The following is a 20,654-nucleotide window of genomic DNA, read 5'->3' on the forward strand; positions in this document are numbered from 1 at the left end:
ATTACTGTAAAAGCATTATAAAGTTCTATGAATTATTTATGTCATTTCAGTATGATAGTTAGCTGTACCATTATAGCATTGATTTCTGTACCAAAAAAATACGCTACAAAGATATCAGTCGTATAAGTTAGTACGCCAGACGAGCAAAAGAAGACGCAACAGTGGCACTCAAATTAGAACAGTTGAAAGGTCAATTCAAAACTAATACAAAACAACTTTTTTTGCCAACTAATAAGGACTATATATTTGAGTGTATAAATACTTATTGTTTAAGACATAGCCATACCACAAAGTCTAGAGTCCTTATTCTTGTACTAAGATATCCAAGTTGACCTATTAGTAAAGATTTTTTCACGATTTTTCAGCATGAGAGTTTTGTTAGCCAGAGAAGTATACGGTTTGTACTTGACTTTTCTTATTTTTGCACTTAAATGCACAACTTGAACTCTGATAAGAAACTTCTTAAAGTACTTAAGGTTTTAGTTTTTTTACATATACTGTAGCTAGCTATACATATGAAAAGTAAGAACCCAAGTCAATCACTGGTGCCAATTTTATAAAGATTCAAGTCTCGTTCTCAAGATATTCAAATGATAAAATTTTATACACATTTTTTTTATAGTTTAATTTAAATTAATGAAAATCAAAATATATATATGTACTAAATTAATGATTTCATGTCAGATAACCCTTTTTGTTGTCATTTTCTTTTAATTAAGATGTCTAAAAGCTACAACATATTTTACTTTTCATTATCAAAATTAGTCAGTTTGTCCCAACTATAATTGTCAATGAGTTGCCTGACTATTTATTTTGTAACCTAGGCTGTGTTCAACAGGAAGTGAAGAATTTCTTATTAAATACTTCAAACTAATATTGACAGAGAGATAAAACTGTTATAATCTAAAGCCTATCATTTCAGAGGAACATTCCATGTCAGATTATAAAAGTGCTTCTGTTTCAATCTTTTTTATCAATACTTTCAAATTTGAAATCCTTTTTCTTACTATTTTGCAAGAACTTAAATTTCTGCATTTTACAGTTACAAAATATTTACTAAAATATTACTTTTTGCATCTACACAAAAAACTTGTAATAGTTCTGAACCATGAAAGTGGACCTAAGCATGACGCTACTTAAGATCTTGAACTTAAATGTAAATAAATGCTCTTAAGTAGTAAAAAACTCTGTATAATTTAATCACATAGTGTTGTGAAGTCAGATATATATTTCTAATATCAGGTAACATCCATGGATAATTTTCCCTGTGTAGATATAGCCTTGTGATAATTTACTTCTATTTAGTAAAAATGGATTTTTTGTTACCCTCTGTGTAAAGACATCAAAAGGTTTTTACCATTAGAACGAAATAAGATAGAGTGTCCAGCAGAGACCATATGTGGTTCATCTAGAGATTATAATCAAAAGGTTAAAGTAGATTTACCAACCACTTGTAGACTTAGAATCCCTCTTTTGGCAGGTTTTACTTTGAAAAATGATTTGACATAAATGAAAATACTTATAATCATATTTAATATTGTCTGAAGTTAAATTGTGAAGGATTATTAAACTTGATGTAATGTCAAACAACTTTGGAATTAGTAGTATTTATAATGATCATATTCTGTTTTAGTTTAAAGACACTACAGTGACAAAACTTTACAGGAAGTTTATAACTGACATATATGTCATAGTCCAAATTTTAGAACCATTCAAGACACAGTCACAATTTTCTATCATATATAAAACTTATAGAATACAACTTTTAAAATAGCATGGCAGTTGTCATAATATTTACAGTTTTTATATAAGTAATCAAACTTATTCATCATTTTCAGGCAACACTCTATCTTTAATATAAAGTTTGACAAATTACAATTTCTTTAACTGATAACAGATAATGATTGAAATGCATAGAACAAGGGACATAAACTGTTTTAAACCATCGAAACATTTGATCTATAACCCGTCATCTGTAACCATTAATTTCTTTGTAACATCTTAAAACGTATCAGTTACCATGTAATATTAATAGAACACTAGTCCTTTACATAAAAAAATGTTCAAAGAAAAATTGATAAAGTCATTCATGTACATTTACAGATAACTTGTACATTAGAATATTAAAAATATATAAATCTTTAATAAAATGTAATACATGTAATTAAGACTTTTGAAACTGAAGTTTTTTACCATTTAAGTTATGAATATCTGCAGTAGTGCCAAAATAAAATGTTTTGTGCATTAGAAAAGAGCTAATGCATTGAAGTTAATATCCATCAAAGCAAAAGTATTTTATTATTATTATCAAAGTCGACATGTACAGTGCCCCCTATTATGCCTCAATATATCTGTATATCAAATTTTGACTTCATTATTATTCTTTACATACAAATTTGATAATGTAGCTTTATGAAGCATTTTATTTAAAAGCAAGGACAAAAGTTTTTAAAATTTTCTTTTATAAAGGTTTGTCAAAATATTTTATTAGGCGCATCATATTCTGTTATATAAAACATCTTCTGAAGAGAAAATTCATAAACAGAGAAATATGATTTCACATGCAATAACAATATACCATATACAACTTGAACTTGTACTGGCTTTAGGAAGCAAATAAAAGAGCCTACATGTTTTTAATATTGAAATAATATAAGTGTTAGAAAGTGGGTAGATATCCGTTTTTTTCCTATAAAGCCTTTCTCTTTCCCTCTTCACTGAATAATTTTTTAAGTATGGGAACCAAGCACTCTTAAAGATCAATACTACATTTAGTTTGAAAAGAAACAGCATTTATCGAAACAATCAAATTTGGCTATACATGTAAAACCAGTTTTTGTCTACTCGATTTTATACTGATTTCAAACCTCTGCAATGAATTTCTTGTTAAGCTTGAATAAGAAAAATAAAAAATAGAATTCACAGATTGATTTTCACAAACATCATGAGTGAAAAACTTCACCAGGATTCATAAAAATAAATAATCAATAAAAAACCCACCCTCATTTGAACTTTCTTTCTTCATCAAGCAAATAATTAAATCCAAATTTCAGCATTTTTCCCCCCTCTAAAAAACAGGTCTGCCCATTTTACTTAAACCAACAATACTGCACAGTAAAATTAAATATATTATGTATGAGATAGGATGACATGAAGGAGTTATGTCTGTGCTGGAATTCTAATGATAATGATTTAATGAAAAGTGGGTTCTAAGAAACTTTATGTATAACAAAAGTAAAAATGCAAACTGTTGGATTTTAAAAAGATGGAATGGCATTTCCACAGGTAACAATATATATGCTCATGCCACAGTGAGAGAGAAGCAGGATAAAAAAAAATTGTTCCCAGTTGTAAACTTTTATTATGCAAGCTTATCGCTATTTTGTCCATTTTTCCTTTGATCTTTTTGTGTGATCATTTTCATATCATGCTTCTCGCTTGAGATGGAAAAATTATCGCTAGAAACTAAGGAGGCCCAGTGGCGTTGCTAACGAAATTGACATTAAAATTGACAACATCGTCATAGGTAAAATAGCGATAAACATGTTATCATTGGTCATCTCAATTCAATTGCTTTTCTCACTTTCGCTGTTCCAGCTCAAGCGAGAAAATTAATCTCGTTGAGATAATCAACAATAATCTATAATTACACCAACTATTTATAGATTATTGTCGGTCATCTCAACAGGATTGATTTTCTCGCTTGAGCCAGGTACGGAATGACTAATGATAATCTGTTTATCGCTATTTTGCCATGAATGAGGTTGATTTTTACATTGACAACGGCACATTAGTATCCTGAGTTTCTAGGGATAGTTTTTCCTGTCTCTCTACTGTGCTGAGAAAGGAAATTATAAGTCAGTAAGATCAAAGGAAAATTTTGTAAATACTGATAAGCTTTGTTATTTATGTTTTTTTCCATGAATTACCTCATGTGAATGACTAAATGGATGCTGAAGACGGGATAACTTTCTGGTTCGGGTCTGTGGCTTGGCCCAATTCTCTTGTAAATCATCTGACGTTCGATTCTTTTCCCTCTGAAAAAATAAAGATTTTCCTAATAATTTCTAAATAGTTGTAAATAAATGATGAGATGATCTATCAGGAATGAAGTTCCCACACTTAGTTTATATTCTAAGTAATGTAGTAAACCATCCACATATTTCTGAGGCTATCTATTACATGTATTAACATAATTGTAAAGATAACAGGAAACAAATATAAAGTGGGTAATATAATAAAATCTCTCAACTTCGTGCCAAAACACACAAAAAATATACCAATAGACATTTTAGCTTAAGTTGCACCAAATAAATATATAAGAACGACATAGATATACTATTTCTTTACTTTTTATACAGCTGTGTCAATTTCAATACATTAGGTTTTATATTCTTAATTTAAATTTTCGGACAACCTTTCATTTAACTTTAAACCTGTTTTTGCTTGTTAAATCTTTTAAGTTACTTTTCTACTTTTCGTTGAATTAAAAAATTGATGTCAAGTTGTAGTTTCAAATCAGTAAGACCGCACATGCCGGTTCGCTCTCAAGTTAGTAAAGCTAATGCTAATTATATACAGTATTTCTAACACCAGTCTTGATCAGTATTATCATTGGTCTTTACTAAAATGTGCATAACTTGTCCTGTAATATCAAAGATTTTGGTGTTGTTTTTTTAATAGCAACAAGCATCACAGAAAACGTCCATTACAAAAAGTTTATCGAGCTGGGATGAAATAGAATTTTATCATTTTTTTTCTATCTTCTTTTAAAAGTTCCTAAACTGAATTTATATCAAGTACATGTAAACTCATTGCCATCTGCTGAGGATTTACGGATTTTTTTTCAAAATTGTCAGAGCATAAATTACATTATCCAGGAGTTGTAAAACTAGATTTCAACTTGAAAATAACATTGTTTGTGAAAATATCAAGCAGAGGTCTAAAAAAATATACCTTTGAGAATATCTGAAACTTTACTTTAACATATTTGATTCCAGAAAAAAATGATTAAATCATAAAAGTATTGTTTCCAATATAACCTTCAAAAATTAAGATGTCACTCTATATTCTTTATAATGCAGTTCCAAAAAATTCAAGTTAATATGCAACTCCCCACTACAAAACTCTAAACATCATATTTGGTTTATGCAATTACCCACTTAAAATGCAGAAAATTAGTATTAAGTTTGTGAATACCCCAACCCTACGTTACCAACACTCAAGTGGCACTCACTGTATAGTTTATATCTGACAGTCAATACAGTATTCCAATGTTATGTAATTTTGTATTCCAATATGATGTATGTTGCTATTTATAAAGAAGCTATAAACTAAGGCTGTGAATAGTAATGTTAAAGTCATGCCATTGACACTATCATGATATGGCTTAAAGATATGGATTTCATAGAAATTCACATATATATGTCCTACTTTAAACCACAATTCTGTCCTCTTTTCATTGCATGATCATGACATCACATAACGGGACTAGCCAGAATATTTCAAGTTGCCATGAGTAACAAGCTTAGAGCAGATGCCACTATTGGAGCAGGAACTGTTATCCCTTTCTGAACACATGATTTCATCCCAAGTTAAAAGTTTTGTTCATATTGCTGAAATTTTGGAAATCAACTTTTTCTGTACCTCTCTATAATAATGCTTCTTCAACTTTGACACTTGAATTTTGAACAATTCAGGGACCAATATCCTATACTGTAGTTGTACTGAAGTTCTGTAGTAACCAGGGATATCTCATAATGATTTAGCAGCTAACCAATGACAGAGTTCATACTAGAATCCAAGGTCCTAATTAATGACTTGAGCACATGAAACTAAGTGGACTGAAGGATGAATAAAGTGTTATTGTAAGAATTTTTAAACTACATCTATACCCTAAATGGTTTTCACAAAAGGTATACGTTTTAATGGCATAAATAATCATAAATTTGATCACAATTCCCTGTTAGATTCAAGTTTGTGTTTTATCATGTAAAACCATCAAAAAAAAATTCTGCTTACACAGAAAGGGTGATTGTCAGATAGCCATTTGTGCAGCTCAAGACAATTTGTAAACCTTAGTGTGATATCAAAAAATAGTAACCCTTAATTTAAATCTGATATCACCCAATCTTACCTTCATATACTCATTAAAATCTTTGTAAGAGAATGTCAAGGTCAGTTTTCTAGAGTCTTGTTTCCTCCTCGGCCTCCAACTAGAGGCCCCACTAACATCAGGAGTTAAAGGACGAAAATATAAATTTTTCAAACTAAAACTCATAGGATTAGATTTTTTCCTGTCTTTCAATGAGAAATTCATACTTTCTTTCTATTAAATTTATTCCACACACACTATAATAATTCCATCTTAAATAGGATGATGTCACGAAAAAAAATAACAAATGTAGTATGTCAATCAGTTAACACAATTGTCAATAATTGCATGAAATTTGTTTCTCAGTTACTGCTGTCCATTATAAATGTTTAACCATACCAAATACTTCCCTAGAAGAATATGAAGTGAATAATATGTCAATGTCTAATGAGATGTTTATGTTTACAAGATTTTCTTCATTAATTACATTAGTCCCACACATTGTACACTGGACATTTTTGTGTGTAGTTCAATACTTCCCATTTGTAACTGTATAATAAAACTAAATGTTAGCTCCAAGCAAAATATTAACATGTCCAGCGACACCGCCAATTTCCTTATGGACATTAAAAAGTGACAACTTTGACAACTTTTTATACTATAACTGTTTCACAACTATGAAGAATCTATCAGTTGTACACCACAGATAACACCAAGTCAATGTATTGTCCCAAGTCATAGATACAGCATATTATTCCAAAACATAGTCACACATACTCAACAATGTTCAAATGATATTCCTTAAATAAACATTAGGCCCGTCATATCTCACAAAATTAGCCTGTCAAATGTGTGACTGTATTTAAAGTTATATCTCGGAAAGGTGTAACTCAAATAAGAGACAGTATACAGGTATTTAAAAGTTGGCTTTTAACGATTTTGGAGATATAATTCTGTGTCCAAATTATTGTAAGGTTCCAACGTCAGACATTACACCATTTGTCATATAACGATTATGGCAAAAACCTGTCCCAAGGCTAGGGAACAATATACTAGATCAATTACTATAAGACACCATAGTTCTTAATATCTATGAGAGAATTTAAATGTTTTAGTAAATGCTTTCCAAACAGGTATTTTTAAATAAATGTTTTTAAGTATTTAAAGTTTTGAATATAAAGACCACATGGGATAGATTTGGCGATTTATTCTTGTGTATAATTATGTTGGTTTATGAAATGTAAAACATCCTAACGACTAAGTAGATGTTATGACATTGCAGATTAATGTGATCTGCACACAATTGTACAGGTTCTAAAAATAACTCTACATGGTTTTTTTTAGAATGAGATAACTAAATATGTTAAAACTTAGATTGCTTTTGCATTATCTAAAATTAAGCAAGCATTGAAAACAACTGTAACTCAATCCTGAACCAGATGCTCCGCAGGGCGTAGCTTTATACGACCGCAGAGGTTGAACCCTGAACGGTTGGGGCAAGTTTGGACACAACATTCAAGCTGGATTCAGCTCTAAATTTGGATTGTGATTAAATAGTTGACACAGCATAGGTTTCTGACACAGAATGAATGTGTTCTAATGAACTTAAAAATCTTAGAGCAATTCACTATGCTGTTGAATATTAATCCTCTCAAAAAAATGTTTGAAGAAATTTTCTTTTTATTTATTAAATTTCAAATGAGAAAAATTGAACCCAATTTTTTAATCACATCCCCCTTTCCCTTATTCCAAAACTAATCTCAATTAAAATATTCTAATGGAGTTTGCAACAATAACTACTCATTTAAATACATCATAAAATATTAAGATGTAAAAAAAACTGCTTGTTATCACTGAATGGTAAAGATTATTTAAATTTATCAGTTGGTAGTAAAAAGTGAATATACATTGTATATTGTATATAACAAAGATTTAATTTGATTCTGGACAAAGAAAGATAACTCCAATTAAAAAAAATTCTTGCAATTAGATATTTCTTGCTTACTATTCTGAACAAAGAAAGATAACTCTAATTAAAAAAAATTTGCTATTTCACAATATTGTGAAATTAGATATTTCTTGCCATTGCACAATACTGTGCAATTGAAAAGACTTGCTATTGCACAATACTTTTTTATAATAATTTTAGATCCTGATTTGGACCAACTTGAAAACTGGGCCCATAATCAAAAATCTTAGTACATGTTTAGATTCAGCATATCAAAGAGGCCCAAGAATGTAGGCCAATTTGAAAACGGGACCAAAAATGAAGAATCTACATACACAGTTAGATTTGGCATGTCAAAGAACCCCATTTATTCAATTTTTGATGAAATCAAATAAAGTTTAATTTTGGACCCCGATTTGGACCAACTTGAAAACTGGGCCAATAATCAAGAATCTAAGTACATTTTTAGATTCAACATATCAAAGAACCCAACCGATTCATTTTTTGTCAAAATCAAACTAAGTTTTATTTTGGACCCTTTGGACCTTAATGTTGACCAATTTGAAAACATGACCAAAAGTTAAGAATCTACATACACAGTTAGATTCGGCATATCAAAGAACCCCAATTATTCAATTTTGATGAAATCAAACAAAGTTTAATTTTGGACCCTTTGGGCCCCTTTTTCCTAAACTGTTGGGACCAAAACTCCCAAAATCAATACAAACCTTCCTTTTATGGTCATAAACCTTGTGTTTAAATTTCATAGATTTCCATTTACTTATACTAACGTTATGGTGTGAAAACCAAGAAAAATGCTTATTTGGGTCCCTTTTTGGCCCCTAATTCCTAAACTGTTCGGACCTAAACTCCCAAAATCAATACCAATCTTCCTTTTGTGGTCATTATCATTGTGTTTAAATTTCATTGATTTCTATTTACTTAAACTAAAGTTATTGTGCAAAAACCAAGAATAATGCTTATTTGGGCCCTTTTTTGGCCCCTAATTCCTAAACTGTTGAAACCAAAACTCCCAAATTCAATCCCAACCTTTCTTTTGTGGTCATAAACCTTGTGTCAAAATTTCATAGATTTCTATTAACTTAAACTAAAATTATAGTGCGAAAACCAAGAAAATGCTTATTTGGGCCCTTTTTGGCCCCTAATTCCTAAAATGTTGGGACCAAAACTCCCAAAATCAATACCAACCTTCCTTTTATGGTCATAAACCTTGTGGTAAAATTTCATAGATTTCTATTCACTTTTACTAAAGTTAGAGTGCGAAAACTAAAAGTATTCGGACGACGACGACAACGACGACGACGCCAACGTGATAGCAATATAATACGAAATTTTTTTCAAAATTTGCGGTCGTATAAAAACTAAGAAAATCCAACTAATATAAAAAAGAAGATGTGGTATGATTGCCAATGAGACAACTATCCACAAAAGATCAAAATGACACAGACATTAACAACTATAGGTCACTGTATGGCCTTCAACAATGAGCAAAGCCCATATCACATAGTCAGCTATAAAAAGCCCCAATAAGTCAATGTAAAACAATTCAAACGAGAAAACCAACGGCCTCATTTATGTAAAAAAAATGATCGAAAAACAAATATGTAACACACAAACAAATGACAACCACTGAATTTACAGGCTCCTGACTTGGGACAGGCACAGCCACAAATAATGTGGCGAGGTTAAACATGTTTGCGAGACCCAAACCCTCCCCCTAACCTGGGACAGTGGTATAACAGTACAACATAAAGAACGAACTATAAAAATCAGTTGAAAATACTTCTTTAATAGCCTGAAGGTTAATTGATTGAATGGTTTGTTTGAAACTCCACAATCAGTACTCAGCACACCAGTGCAACTTGCAGGATTCAAACTCCCAACCTCAGTGTTGACACACTATTGTTGCAGTAGTTGGACTACTTCAACATATTACCACTGAGGCTACTCTTAGCCAAAAGAAACATTATCATAATTAATTCTGTAAAATTTAACCTCATTTATTCTAGGAAACTTTTATAAAAAATTTGTAAGGGTTCCGCGGAACCCAGTGTCTCGCCTACTTTTGCTATAAATTCCAGGCTCAACAAAATCGAGGGAAAAAATCAATAAAAATATTCTGCTTGATACTATCTTTTGATTGTAAGAAGAATCTGTCCAAGTTTGGTAAAAATCCAGAATAGTTTATGAATCTAATAAATATTTTAAAAACTTTAACTGCAGACTGGATGTAATGTTAACTGGAAGAAAAACTAAGTCCATTTATAAGTAAAATACAGATACACAGGTACAAAATATAAACAAAATTTCTTTCTAGATACTAGCTTTTGATCATAAACAAGCTTCTGTCCAACTTTGGTACAAATTAAAAATAGTATACCCACAGAGTTAATATTGCAGGCAGAAAATCTAAGTCTATTTAAAGTAGAAAACGGAAAAAATGGATTTATCGTTTTACAAAATTTACTTCTGAATACTATCTTATGATCATAAACAAGCTTCTGTCCAAGTTTGGTACAAACCAAGAATAGTTTAAGAAAGTTATTAAAATTTTAAAAACTTTAACCACAGAGTGAATGTAATGTTTTCCCACAGAAAAACTAAGTCCATTTATAAGTAAAATACGAAAAAAACAGAATTTCATTTTTACAAAAATTACTTCTGGATACTATCTAATGATCATAAACAAGCTTCTGTCCAAGTTTGGTACAAACCAAGAATAGTTTAAGAAAGATATTAAGATTTCAAAAACTTTAACCACAGAGTGAATGTAATGTTTTCCCGCAGAAAAACTAAGTCCATTTATAAGTAAAATACAGAAAAAATGGAATTTTATTTTCACAAAATTTACTTCTGGATACTATCTTATGATCATAAACAAGCTTCTGTCCAAGTTTGGTACAAATCCAGTATGGTTTAAGAAAGTTATTAAAATTTCAAAAACTTTAACCACAGAGTGAATATTTGTGGACGCCGCCGCCGCCGCCGCCGACGGAATGTAGGATCGCTTAGTCTCGCTTTTTCGACTAAAGTCGAAGGCTCGACAAATATGTAAAAATAAAGGTAAATGTGCCCATGGGACACAGATTAAGCCCCCTCTTGCATATAACATTATGAAGGGATAAAACTGAAGAATGGTTAAAAGAGACACTGTTCTTGAACTGAGCTTTGTGGTTAATAAGCATTGTATTAGTTTCAAAACATTTGTTTAAAGAAAAATTAAGTTAGAGAAAGGAAATGTTTTTTTTTATTAATATTCCCATTTGTAAGGGGGCTTAACCATAGAACGTCAAATGTGACTCCACCATAATTACAACTTGATCTGTGTTTTGTGGTAATAAGCATTGTGTATTCAAAATACTTGGTTGAGATAAACTTGAGTAAGAGAAAAGAAACAAGTTGTGGGACAGACATGATTACAGACAAGGGTAATAACTTTATGCCTCTACCCTACGACTTGGACTTGGGCATAAATATCTTACAAATAAAAAATCAACAAGCTACAAAATGTATGACCCATCTGAACATTAACGATGTTGTTCTGACATTGGCAGATCCAGGGGGGCTGTGGTTTCCTGGGGTTGGACCCCCTTTTTTTTGGACGATTAATGCATTTGAATGGGGACATGAAGTTGGAACCCCCCCCCTTTTGTCCTGGGTTGGACAATCAATGCATTTGAATGAGGACATGTAGTTGAAACCCCCTCCCCCTTTTTAAAATTGCTGGATCCACCACTGTCTGAACATGTAGAAAGTAAAACCTTATTAGAGCAACCTAAAATTTGGCTAATTGATTGTAAGAATGAGTATCTGATCCATATCTATATTTCTATTTAAAACGAATTGAGTCAAAGGGTATAGACAATGTCTAATAGAAGGAAATAGACTTCATAAATGCAAAAAAATATGTAGCTTGGCTAAAAACCTGTAAAATTTCATATGTATGCTGTCAAAATGACTAAAATAAACATCAAAAAGAAAATGGGTTTTGTTAATCCAAATCTGTTTATTTGAAAATCCTACATATAGGTTTTTACATACCAAATTAAAATCTTCCATTTTGCGCCCAAATTAAGGCCTTCTTCCCTTTGTCAAATACACCTCCATTTTCAACATAACAATGATTGTAATCAGAAACTGACAAAATTTCTTGACCAAAAATTACTATTTTGAGTCTATAACTAAGATCTTTATCATGAATTCCATACAAAACACAGGAAAATCTCTTATGACAAACAATATTCATGATATTTATCTTAGTCAAAAGCTTCCTTCTAAAAAAATGTATTAATCATCCAAAACAGGAAAGTAAATAAAATGTAGAGGTATAATCATGATAATACTTCTGTTAAAACCTCTGTTGTAAAGACTTTTTACAGGTATTGATAAAACTTAAATTTCACTTAGTCTATAGTAACTATTATTTTTTTACAAGGATATGCCATCTAAGTAGTCAATATTCCAAGCTATATACTGGAGAATTGTGTGATGTAATTATTTATTCTTTAAAAATACAAGAAACATTTAAAGGATGGGCAAACAGATGCAGGAAGTATGAGCCTGACTTTATAAACTCCATTTAGGACCTAATATTGCAAAGAGCTCAAATATGGTCGAAATTTATTTTCTAGAGTAGCAAAAGAGACGTCTCTTTAAATCCAAACAACACTATAAGTCATACAGAAAACTGTTGTATAACAAAAACCAAATATCAGTCCAAAAGTGATTGCATTCATTTACATTTGCACCATAAATATCTAAATGCAGCAGGGAAAATGAGATGTCAAATAATTATTTAACATTGTATCATGTGTGTTGTTTTTCTGCTGTTTATCATTGTGTCATATATGTAACATATGTTTTTGAATTATATATATATATATGCTTTTGCAATAAACTAATTCTTTCATTCATTTCCTAAAGGCAAAGCACTTGTTGATAGAAGCAAGAACAAGGTTGACAGTGTTAATTTAAACTTTTGTATCCCAGCTACCATACACATATGTAGATATTTAAAATGTTGTATTAGAAAGTGAAAATAAAACTTCACAAATGATTATAGAGAATGAAATTAAGAAACATTCAACCTTTCCTAAAGATCAAAGAGGGATAACCCTTCATTATTTTCTCGACATGAATAGATACATAGTTTACTGACCATTACTTATTCAATAGAATTTAAATAATACATTGATAAAAAGATATACAGATAAATAAAAGGGAATAAAGGGTTTTAGTAAATGAGACAGCAACCTTGCAGAAAAAATAACAAAAAGACTTCTAGGTATTTAACCATTCTACTAACTACAATGTAATTCATTACCATTATGCTAACTTATTCAAAACTTTTCAAATTCAAGAAGAACTATCAGTAAAGCCTCATAATGGTAATTCAAGGTTTATTACTTTATACAAGCTATTCCAAACACCATGTTTCTTGTTTCAAAAGCTTATTTAAAACCAACTTTCATAATAATGCAATAACCATGATGACTTTTAAGTACTGTATGGTAGTAAAAATTTCTGCACTTGAATCGGTGATTAACATTGCAGGTTGAAAATGTTATCAAAGATATTATAATTTATCATTGCTCAGGCAAGTCAAATTTACCAAGCATTTATGGAATTATACAGAAAATAAATGACATGAAGATATCACAAGCTGTTAAAAAGTGAAGATAAAACTTATAGACATCATTAAATCAATATATTCAATACACAGATCATGATAAATGGTAAATACAGTAGTATATCCCAAATATCAGATCACTGTTTTCTAAAGCTTACATTCAAGTGTGACTTTTAAAGGTTTAAATTTATATTATTTGTATACTTGCTATGTATGGGTATGTCCGAAATCTGAGGAACATCGTCTGGTTGTCTTTAGTTTATCTGATTTTTTGCTGTCATGTAGGGACTTGGTATAATACATGGAGGATCCTCGATGGTCATTATTATTTTTTCAATTTTGCAAAATTACCGCAAGACAATTTTAGGCTTTACCAATTAAAACTTGTATGTGGTTGAAGTCAGCAAACATTAGTTGACTTTTTTTGATTTTTTTTAAGGGCTCTCAAAATCTTTTTTTGTCTTGTAAAAAATCAGACAACAGAGAATATAAATCTGGTGGTCCTAGCACAATTTTGGCTGTCAATTATTACTATGAGGGTTCTGCATGTGGCCTGTTGACAGGATTAATTTCTGTCCCTACGCAAAAACCCCTAATTTTCGAGAGGCATTAAATTTTGCAGCCATGCATCAAACAATTTACTTTCTTATTTCAAGTACTATATCATTTGTGCTGATCAAGGTAACTATACTACTTTTGACTTATAACAAACATGACAAAGGAGATATGGTAAATTTTCCAATGAGACAACACTCTACCAATGTGTAGATATCTACCAAAAACCAAAGAACAAGGATGTTAACAAATACAGGTCGTTGTATCATGGTTATACATTTGTACCTTTTAAACTCTTTTAACATACTGATCAATAAAGAGTTCATTGCTGTTTATTTTTCAATAGTTTATTAATGGATTAACCTAATCTGACTAACATCTAAAACAGAAGATATTTTCAAATAAAGATTGAAGGACAACAAACCATCTCAATCACAGTTCAGTCAAATTTTCTTCAGTTTTTACAAATTTCTGAAAAGTTATTTTCCAGATAATCTATGATAATTATATTCCAATTGCCATAGAAAATATTTTCATGGCATTTTATTTGCTTATAAGAATTAAATATAATCATCAAAAAGATATAAGTATTGTTGCTTACCCACACTCCACCACCGAGATAAAAAAAAAGAAGCAAAAACCTCTACTTCAGTATTTTTATCCAACTATAAATTATTTGAGATCAAATTTAATTCATTGAAAACCTATCTGATTATGGATATACTATTTAAAACAAATACTTACTAACACACACACTATCTTAGTTTTGTTTCTAAAACTTTCAAATTTCGATTAAGTGTTGATCAGGTTTGAAGTAATTTGAAAATATTTTGTCCCTCATTTGAAACGTACACCTTAGAACATTGAAAAGATCAAAGATCCATCTTATCATGTCAATAATTCTTATTTCCTTGTATCTTTTATGAATCATTCTCCAATCGACTACTCAAACTAGCTAAATAGAAACTATTGCCTTCACAAAACACACTAATAAAATAAATCTAATAACCAATTCCAATGATGCATCTTCTCTTCATAAACAAAAGATTACCTGTTTACGGAATCTCGCAATAAAAGCCTTTGTAACAGTTTCCACTGGCCCTGGTGTACTTGGCCGAAATATAGAATCCATGGGTACCCTAGCACGTCTACCCGTACCTATTGTATGGTAGGGTCTTAAAGTTGACTTCCAGCTCAACAAATCAGCCATTTCTAATCCCTGCGATCACATTATTTTATAAACAGCTTATCCTTGTGAGAGGTTTTCATTAGATTGATTAGTAAGGTACTAAGCAGTAACAACTTTAACACCATCATTTTCTTTCACAGAATTCATGCAGTAAACATTCAAATGTTGTCCACTATTTCAAAGTTCAATGAAGTTATACAGCATATGACACCATCAATGTCACTATATATCAACACATTCAATAGATGCTGACTCCACCTTTCTTCATAGACTACCAAACAAAAGTTACTGATCAACGATAACCTCCGAAATGCACCACCTTAGACTTCTTTCCAAAGTCAGAACCCTTATTACATTACTGATGCCTATCAAAGATACCCATGTTTACAAATCCAATATTGATTAAAATCATAAGAGATTATACAATTATAAAGTTTTTAAACTATTATAGATTGCTTGGTTATTTGCCAACACTGTACAGAACTGTAGTTGTAGTACTACTGAATGTATATAAACTAACATAGAACGGATTATTAATGCTTACTGTACCAACAAAACTTACCAATATTTAATTGAATTTGTTCAAACAACAAATTGACACAAGACTTAACACTTATGTTGATAAACAGTGCAATGAATACAAGATTGGGCAATAATTTAAATATTCACAGGGGAGCGCAGACGTGTTATAAAAACTTCAATGAAATGCTGGGTACTTGATACCCATATCTATACATAACATGTACATAAAGTAGTTAGAGATAGAACAAATACCTTTGTAAGATTTGAGTAGGGGGAATTCTGTCAGACAATATTTTGATTAAAGACTTGGAATCATCCTTCTTTATGTCATAAATCATATGTCAGGTATATTTAGACATGTCTTGGCACCAGTTTTATAATAATTGGCTAATATTATTGCATGGCATATCTCTTGTTATTATATTTACACAAACGTAATTCACAAGTTTATTTAAGAAAGTCAACAGATTTCAGAATATCATTATAAAAGTTCCATTTTTAAATAGAATTAGATTATACTTTTTTTCTCATTATAAATCTTTGTAGTTTTAATTTGATTCTTACATGGTAATACATTTATAATATATTAAAGTTACCAATATCATATTATTCAAATACCAAATATTTATTTAACAAATGTACAAGTATAATTTAAAGATTGTGGTTTTTAACTTAATATCCATGGAGAAAAAGAAGTTGCCCAACTGTTGGTAGGGATCTAAATATATCTATACATAAATCATTATAAGGACTCCCAACAGTTAGTGGGGATCTAAATATATATTCAATGGTCCCAAAAACTTGCTACTTTCTTTAATGTTGTATAAGACAGATTGAAGATAGTTAGTTATCATAAGTAAATTTTTATTCCACAAAACATGATCCTCAGAATACTTAAGGTTATTCATATAATAAATCCTACACTCTGGGGAGCTTGTAAATGTTTTTAAATATAAATTTTAGCTTGCATGTCATTAACCAATTGTACTGTCATCTGAATGTGGATATTTTACATGTCAGAATTATTTTTCGATCTATTCGTTGACTTATTATTTCAATAGCAGTTAAAAGAAAAAATTATATAATTTTTTTTCAACAAATATAAGATATTGTTCATAGAGAAAATCTGATGCCAATAAATAAAAGCACATTGTACATGTATCATGATGATGTTTTTGTTTATTTCTTAAAAGCGTATTTCTTGTTGAAGTCATGATCTGAGGTCACATGATATCTAACAAAACTTAGTCCTCTGCAAGGTCACATTTGGATATTTATTTTTCTGAAGGGTGCAGTATCATTGACAAATACATTATTTCAATATACCGGTACTTTACAAAATGTAAACAACAAACCTTTTTGTATCTTGCCATTAGTAAATCTATGATAAACTATATACATATCCCTAGTTCCAAAATAAATTTTCTAGATCAAATGAGAACCACTTGATCAATATGCAGCGTTAAAATGGTGACAAAAGGACAATGTTCGATCAATTCCTTATTAAAATATCTTAATTGAGCAGAGATTATAGAAATTTCTATTTACATGTTAATTCTATTATAAAGAGCTAATTTGAGAATCACCAATCTACAATAATCCCTTTATCAGGTACTATAAAAAGAAGATAATTAATGATAATATCCAACCATTTTAAACTTTATTGTAAACCCACTGAAAATAAATTATAAAGATTACTATATCATTGTATATATTATGACACTAATTTTCATTATTTATTCTAAGGTTAATTTGGAGATTAATCATTTGAACCAAGAAAGATGTCTGGGTATAATAGTTTTTACAGTTCTATTTATAGCTTGAAATATGTAATAAATTTTCTGACAAAACTATAGCTAAAACTTATTTTAAGAAAATAAGAAAGCCTTAAGCTTGCAACAAACTATAAGCAAATAAACAAATATGCCTATGACAGTTCTGATTATTGTGACAACAAATGAATGACACAGTCATTTTTTGAAGGAAAAAAAACCACATAAAAAATAAAGCAACTAAATGTGAGTGATGATCAATACTTAGACATCACATATATCAATTTCAATGTTAAAGCAGTCGACAAAACAATGTTTTATAATCAGTTTACCATGATTTTATGATCTTACAAAGAAAGATAACTCTATTCAATATTCATGTCTCTGGAAAGAATATGTATTACTTCCCCTAGATTACAAGTTCATGGAACCAAATGTAACTTAAAAATTTCCTTTTTTAAATATGCTTTAAAAATTAAACAGAATGAAGTATTTTCAATAAACTAGCAAACTCAAACAAGGGAAACCAATGCATGTTGGCATTGATATTGAGAATGCATGCATGTCCAAAACTATGTGGAGAACATCTAAATTCTTGATGCAAGATTTACATATTTTTGTAGCCCAGCTGTCCTGTCTGGTATAAGTACTGTATAATAGCGACTACAAAGCTTTAGTATTAGGCTAACGTGCATGTTTTTGCAAACCTACCTTAAAAGACTGAATCAATTTGGTTGTACGTCTCTGACTATAGAACCTACGTAACTGAGCAGGAGATATTTGTCTTTTACGAGGTATAGGAGTAACAAGGTTCATAGCCTCAAATAATGCTGTGCGTAACTCAACAGGCCTTTCTTCAAGCTCATCTTCTGGTTCATCAAGACTCGCCTTTCTCCTTAATACAACTTTATCATTTGACCCCGACCCCCCATTTTCCTCATCATCACTGTCCACATAAAACATTTTAAAAATTTACACTCATAAGCAGTTTGAATTAAAGTATTCCTTCAAAATGAAAACAATGAATCCGTTGTGAACATGTAAAATTAACCGTCTTAACAGTTTGTATCCATGTATGGTATTTGTGAGTACAGTTATATCCTGTATTGTTCAGGAAATCGTCGTTGTAACAAAAAGGAAATTTGTAAATTAATAAGTAGCAACTACTTATAAACACCAACTCTTTACTAGAAAATCAAAACAAATGATTTATTTATATATCAAACTTGTACAGAAGACTTACATCAACAAGTACGTGGGAAATTTTTCTTTCTTTTCTTTAAATTATTTATGGATTTTCTCACAGAAAAACCTCAATATAAGTTTAAGACGTAAGATATAAATTTCTGAGTGTTGGTTGATTATATATACATTGTACTTGGTCATTTGTACTTATCATTGTACATGTCATTACTTACAATTGTAGAAATTTTATACTTAATTATGGAGTAAATGGTAAATATTCCATGAAAGAGAATTCAATATGTCCAAATTTTTTGAAATTATATTGAGATTTTACATACACCATAATCATGAGAATTAAAGTAACAATACATCTATAAAAAAAAAATTAAGAATATGCTGCTAATGTCAAAATGGTTGTCTTAATATTCTTGTTGCCACTTATCATTATATTACATGTATCTCAATCTGATGTATTTTTGTCGAGCTTTCGACTTTAGTCGAAAAAGCGAGACTAAGCGATCCTACATTCCGTCGTCGTCCACAAATATTCACTCTGTGGTTAAAGTTTTTGAAATTTTAATAACTTTCTTAAACTATACTGGATTTCTACCAAACTTGGACAGAAGCTTGTTTATGATCATAAGATAGTATCCAGAAGTAAATTTTGTAAAAATAAATTTCATTTTTTCTGTATTTTACTTATTAATGGACATAGTTTTTTCTGCGGGGAAACATAACATTCACTCTGTGGTTAAAGTTTTTAGAATTTTAATAACTTTCTTCAACTATACTGGGTTTGTACCAAACTTGGACAGAAACCTGTTTATGATCATAAGATAGTATCCAGAAGTAAATTTTGTAAAAAAATTAATCCATTTTTTCCGTATTTTACTTTTAGATGGACTTAGTTTTTCTGTGGGGAAACATAACATTCACTCTGTGGTTAAAGTTTTTAAAATTTTAATAACTTTCTTAAACTATCCTGGGTTTGTACCAAACTTGGACAGAAGCTTATTTATGATCATAAGATAGTATGCAGAAGTAAATTTTGTAAAAAGATAACTCCATTTTTTCTGTATTTTACTTTTAAGTGAACTTAGATTTTCTTCCAGTTAACATTAAATACAGTCTGCAGTTAAAGTTTTCAAAAAATTTATTAGATTCGTTAACTATCCTAAATTTTTACCAAACTTGGACATACGCTTCTTACAATCATAAGATAGTATCAAGAGGAATATTTTTATTGATTTTTTTCCTCATTTTTGTTGAGCCTGCGATTTACAGCAAAAGTAGGCGAGACACTGGGTTCCGCGGAACCCTTACAAATTTTTTGTTTAAAAAATCTGGACATACTTTCTCAAATGATACATATCTGGAACTTAAATGATGAAGTATGATTGTTTTACATACATACATTATATAGTAGATACATTTTATTAGCATAATAAATATATATAATTTTGTATGCTCATTTGTCATAACAGATTACAAGTAAAGAATACACATGTATGCTTTAACAGGAACACACAAACCAAAAACTTTGAAAGCTAATTAGGATGTGTAGCTTCTTGAATAGAGATACTGTATCATGTACAATGTACATGATCAAGAGTCTCTAATTAAAATAGCCAAATTAAGTCAATTTTGCCTGATGGGATTTGAAACCTCGATATAAAATTTTATCAACAGAATATTGAGAAAGGTATGATATTAATCATGTTAGTATATGGAAGCAGTAC

At 30.1% G+C, this 20,654-nt stretch overlaps 1 protein-coding gene across 5 annotated transcripts in view; it reads right to left on the reverse strand.

Moving 5' to 3' along the window:
• The window catches only part of LOC134714656 (regulator of G-protein signaling 12-like), a 49,929-nt gene that overhangs the window by 13,564 nt on the left and 15,711 nt on the right, over positions 1 to 20,654 (reverse strand). For all 5 annotated transcript variants that reach the window (XM_063576090.1, XM_063576087.1, XM_063576089.1 and 2 more), the window contains one exon: positions 3,930 to 4,037. In XM_063576090.1, the coding sequence (XP_063432160.1) occupies positions 3,930 to 4,037 (108 nt within the window). The remainder of the gene's footprint in view (positions 1 to 3,929; positions 4,038 to 20,654) is intronic.

Source organism: Mytilus trossulus, chromosome 4, assembly GCF_036588685.1.
Source record: "Mytilus trossulus isolate FHL-02 chromosome 4, PNRI_Mtr1.1.1.hap1, whole genome shotgun sequence".
NCBI lineage: Eukaryota > Metazoa > Mollusca > Bivalvia > Mytilida > Mytilidae > Mytilus > Mytilus trossulus.